The sequence below is a fragment of the Vollenhovia emeryi genome, unplaced genomic scaffold (genome assembly GCF_000949405.1).
Source record: "Vollenhovia emeryi isolate VEMERY1.0 unplaced genomic scaffold, V.emery_V1.0 DF939333.1, whole genome shotgun sequence".
Taxonomy (NCBI): domain Eukaryota; kingdom Metazoa; phylum Arthropoda; class Insecta; order Hymenoptera; family Formicidae; genus Vollenhovia; species Vollenhovia emeryi.
In genome coordinates, this window is record NW_011967033.1 from 45,671 (window position 1) to 51,203 (window position 5,533).

A 5,533-nucleotide genomic window follows, 5' to 3' on the forward strand; every position below is an offset into this window, starting at 1 on the left:
CTGACGGTTGAAAGGCGTTCCCACAAAAGGATAAACCGAGGGGGAAACCGCTGACCAAAATCTTGTACACCAATGCCCACTAATGCCCAGTGGGCATTACTTTATCTTATTATCTTCTTTTATCTTATTTATCTTGTTTTATCTTATTTTATCTTATTGTATCTTATTTTATCTTATTTTATCTTTATAATGCCTCAGCAAGACGTAATGCCTCAAAAATGCCCGAGTAATGCCCGGTAATGCCGCAAATCTGTACACCACAATGCCCTCAGCGGTTTCCCCCTCGGGATAAACTTAAAAAGAAAAAAAGACCTGAGGTTGCCTTAGTTAATTTTAGTTCGAAGGTAGAGTGGATAGAAAATTGCATCTATATATTTTCAATAAAAATGAAGAGACATTGATCTTGACAACATGCTCAGCTCATTGAAGCTAAATCTTCTTTTCCAGAGCATTTTTATAAAAATATTTTTAAATGAATATTTTGTACTATAGGAATAATTATATTAATTTTTGTGTATGTTTTACATAGTTTGAAATGTGGAAATCGAAGCTACTTGAAAAACAATTTTTACTTTTATTATATTTTGTTATATGCTAATATTGGCTTTATGAAGCAAAGAATAATTTGTTTTAAATTTTGGGGAACATAGTATGATTTTAGAAAATATGAAAAATTTTTTTAAACAAATTTAATTTTTGCTTACAGCTTCTGAAAAGTTTCTTTAGAAAGTTTGAAAGTGTGTTTCACTGATATTAAAGATAAAGAAAATATATTGTAGATATTTGTCTAGGAAAGCTTTTATTTCTAGTTACAATTGCTAGTTACAAGTATTAGTTTCTTAAGAATTTCACGAAAAAATTAATAATGTAGTAATATATCTTTTCGTAAATTAAAGATTGCAGATGTGTGACGTAGATGTATGTCTGTTCCTGGTCGATTGCCAAGTCTGCAGTGACAGTACATACAGCAGCGTCACACTTGGCAAAACTGCGAACAGTAAGGCGTGTAATCGATGTGAATATAACGTCCAACTTTAAAAAAACGTTTACTCTACAGCGAAGAGGAAATCGCTGGCCAAAATCTTGTACATCAATGCTCACTAATGCTCAGTGGACATTACTTTATCTTATTATCTTATTTTATCTCTATAAGACCCCAGCAAGATCTAATGCCAAAAATGCCTAGTAATGCCGCAAATCTGTACACCACAATGCCCTTAGCAATTTCCCCCTTGCTTTACAGCGTATAAAACAATATAAAAATATTATATCATTCTTGCAACGTACAACGTCATTTTTTAATGTAGTATTTTTATATTTAAATAATTGTAATAGTGTTAAAGTATACTGAAGACTCATTTTGTTTTAGTTTAATATGTAAAAGCGAATATTTCTTTCAATTTGGTAGCTCGTTTTTGTCCTTGATCAGATATAATTCAATATGAATTACTTATTGATTACAAAAAAGGGGTAATATTCGATCTATTTTAGAAATTTGTTCTATTGATTATATACAGGTACGCTATTTCATGCAAAAACATTTTCATTGTGATATATGTTGTAAGAATTTTTATGACAACTTTTTTTCTTAGGTCATCAATTAAAGGTGGCTACAGTGAGTGAACAGGAGCCTTAAAATTCTGATGACGCATTACTGTTTTTTTGTTTATTAATTATGCCATAAAGTATATAAGTTCAAATGATTAGAGAAAATGCCATTTTAAGTCGGACTGAAGCTTGGTAGCCTCCTAACGTTTGTGTCAATTTTAAATTTTCTATACTTTTTCTAACACAGTAAATTGCGCGTTGATTTTTAAGACCGCGCTGGTCTTAAAGCAGCTATTTGTTGGAACAGTAAATCTACATACTTTAAATCGATAATCGATCGAATTAATAAAACATAAATACTCATCTGTCGGTATAGGAACATCATGCGCAATATGTGAAAGTATTAAAACACTAATAATAAATAATGAATTTATTTTTTACTAAAATAATCATTTTATATTTAAAATAAACCTTTGCATTAGAATTCGAAACTTCCGTGAGTAACCTAGATTGTTTGAAAATTACGTACAATATTGGAGTAGTATAAATGAGAAGTAATTAATTAATATCTTGGGTAAGCTGGAAATAGTGAACAATTGCAGTATTTACAAAAAGTAAAAAATCTCATTAACAACAAGTATTTTATCACGAATGATAATTATTACTAGCTTTTGCAATAAATTAACATTATAGCGTTCTCCTTTATCTTGACCGTGAACTTTTATCTACAAACTTGGAGTAAACTCTTATTTTAGATACATGTCTGTATACACTTTTTATACGTACACGCGCGCGCGCAACACGGACGCACGGATATAGTATTATAATTTTTTTATTTGATAACTACTTGTGTGATACAGGGTGTGCCGGTATTTTCTTATTAGAAAATATCCATAAGTAAAAAAAATGAAAAGGTACAATATTCGATTCGAAAATATTCGGCTCTAGTTAAACATTCTCTTAATATTTGGGTACAATTTTATTTTTATTTTTCGTCTACATATCGATGGAACGTTTAAATAGAACTATTTGTATTTTGAAAAATTATAGAAAATAAAAACAGTTTACATTTGCACCAAAGTTACACTTTATGCTTATAGATTTTGACATTATTCATTGCAATAAAAATCTACCTTAAAAATAAATTAATGTTTATCCGAGTTTTATCCTTAAAATTTCGACAAGTAAACCTACCTTTGTATTACTCGCCAATTGTAATCAAATTCAGAATTGTAGAGTGATCAAAAATAATAGACACGTCTTTCTTTATATTGGCAGGGACTGCCATTTTCAATTCTACAATTTTTACAATGGATTGTTTTCATCGACATAAAACGCCTAAAATATTTACATTACGTTTCTTTTACTTATATCGCTACTTTTCATTTATGTGTTATTATTATCCATTACGTAGTAGTTTTATTTGCATTACTATTGTTTTATTTGTATTATTATTTATCATTTAGTTTTAAGACTAATATTTTATCTATTTTTTATGACTTTATCTCTTGCTTCTTTCTATATGATTTTAACTTAATTTTATACAGTATTTCATATTAAACGAGGCATTTCTCCAATAATGTGTGTATATTGCATCCCACACAGCACAGATGGTTGCAGTTACATTGCAGAAACGTTGCAATCTTGCAGAGACATTGCAGGGATATAAAATTGCAAACTTTCGATAGCAATATTGCAGCAATGTTTCAAAAATAATGAAAATACTATATTTTCTATTTAAAAATTTTTTCTAATTACGAGAATTTTATAATGTTATTTTCGTTGATACCAATAATGTACGAATTATTAAGTACTTGATCAGTGCGATGTTGCTCGCAATCTCCATCTATTGCGAAGCGACATAACTTCCTTAGGTTGCTTCGCAATAGCTTGTAATTAGTAAATTCTCTGCTTATGTACAACAACAAATTATTCCAAAAATATTGCACTGCAACATTGCTATAATGTTGCACTGCAATCTCTCTGAGGGCGGACATTTCAACGTTACTGCAATCCTCCAGAAACGTTGCAGCAATGTTGCGCAACGTTGCTGCAATATTGCAATCTTGCAATGTAACATTTCTGCAATCTTTCTGTGCTGTGTGGGATTAATCACCAAGTATTTATTTGATAAAAACTGATATTATCATTCTTTATTCTTTATAGGATGACCTGAAAAGTAAACTTAAAGATGCAGGCAATAATTTGGTAGTTATTGACTTCTTTGCCGAATGGTGCGGGCCATGCAAGATGATTGGTCCATTAATTGAGGAATTGTCCAAGGTATGACATTAAATTAATTTGTTCCTAAATTAAGTTTTATAATATATAGTCCCCTATTATGGGGTAAGCTCCTAATATGAGATAGCACGGTTTTTCTAAATTAATAGGCATCATCTATTGGTTTCATCGTGACTTTATTGCCCTTGGAGTGAAATTTGTTTAGTGGAAAATTTATCGTTCGATCGTAAAATCGTTGTGAATAAAGATTTATGATTAAATTTTGATGTTGAAAACCTGTTATCTCATATTAAAAGCCTATCTCATAATAGAGGACTTACCCCTATATTATACATATAATAGATTTAAAGTTGAAATTAAAAACACAAATATATTGTTTATTGCAGGAAATGAAAGATATTGTTTTCCTTAAAGTTGATGTGGACGAATGTGAAGATATCGCTGCTGAATATGAGATATCCAGTATGCCTACGTTTGTTTTTATAAAGGAAGGCAAAGTGGTGTGTATTAAATAATATATGTATCTAAATATTGCAAAATGATGGTCGAATGAATAGTCAATAACAAATAAAATTTTTTATGCTTTCAGTTGGAGACCTTTTCCGGTGCAAATATTGATAAACTTAAAAATACAATTCAAAAGCACAAATAAACAAATTGTCACGAATGTTTAAATATATTGTACTCTTACAAACTGTAAAAGTGACACATACTGAATCAGCTTTAATTACTATTGTACACAAATACTATAGAACAGCTATTTAAATAGAAAAAGAACAGTTTGCCTGGTTTACATTGTACACATTAAAAAGGATCGAAGCAGTTATTTTTTTAATAATGAAAAGCTTATTTCCATAGATTTTGTTGCAAAACTGTAATGAGCTCACAAATATACATGATATAATTATGAATCACAGTGTGGATATTGGCATTGGTATTTTATAATTTTATTTTTACATATTATATAATACTGGTAAAATAGAAAATGCCCCCGTTCCAGATTTACACGGTTGTCCCAACATCAGTCTACTCGAAGGTGATAATATATCATCTTTTTTTCCTATAAATGATAAGAAAATAAGATAATAGATGTAGAAACAACTACATATGTTGCATGCGAGTATAATTTTAAAGAACTAAGAGTGTTCTAATCAATGTTTATAACACATGTTTTCCTACGACAATGTTCATATCTTGTTTAATAGAAGAAGATTCACGATTCTTTTCACATAATTTGGTTTTTCTTAATCACGTAATTTTGTACGTACAAAAATATTAAAATGAAGCCTAAAACAATATCGGTTTATAAAATATATTCTATATATGTATATGTTAATTATGAAACGTTTTAAGGCGATCTACACGCTTCCACCGATAAAGACATCACGATAACCGCTTCCAATTTTTCTCGAAAGCGGTTTTACAGAATGGCTTGACATTTTTACAGTCAATATCTGATTAATAGAGGAACAGAGTACTTCTTCTGTTAATGAGATGTTAAGTCATTCTGTAAACTGTTTCTGAGAAAACTTGGAAACGATTTTCATGATTTCTTTATTGGCGAAAGCGTGTGACGTATAGTCTTATGACTCCTGCTCCCTGCTACAATTATTCTTGTTTAATGACGTCAGAAGAGAGAAATGACATGCTGAAAATTCTTGCTTTATATTTTCACATAAAATCATGTTTGGATTTAAAAAAACTTTAGATCGCTTTAATACACTTACAAAAATGTCCATGAATG

At 29.8% G+C, this 5,533-nt stretch overlaps 1 protein-coding gene across 1 annotated transcript in view; it reads left to right on the forward strand.

The window, feature by feature from the left end:
* Positions 1-4,704, forward strand: part of LOC105558552 (thioredoxin-2-like) — a 13,058-nt gene extending 8,354 nt beyond the window's left edge. The window contains exons 2-4 of the mRNA XM_012006297.1: positions 3,715-3,831; positions 4,176-4,289; positions 4,379-4,704. Of these exons, the coding sequence (XP_011861687.1) occupies positions 3,715-3,831; positions 4,176-4,289; positions 4,379-4,441 (294 nt within the window). The 3' untranslated portion in view covers positions 4,442-4,704. The remainder of the gene's footprint in view (positions 1-3,714; positions 3,832-4,175; positions 4,290-4,378) is intronic.
* Positions 4,705-5,533: the final 829 nt, after the last annotated feature.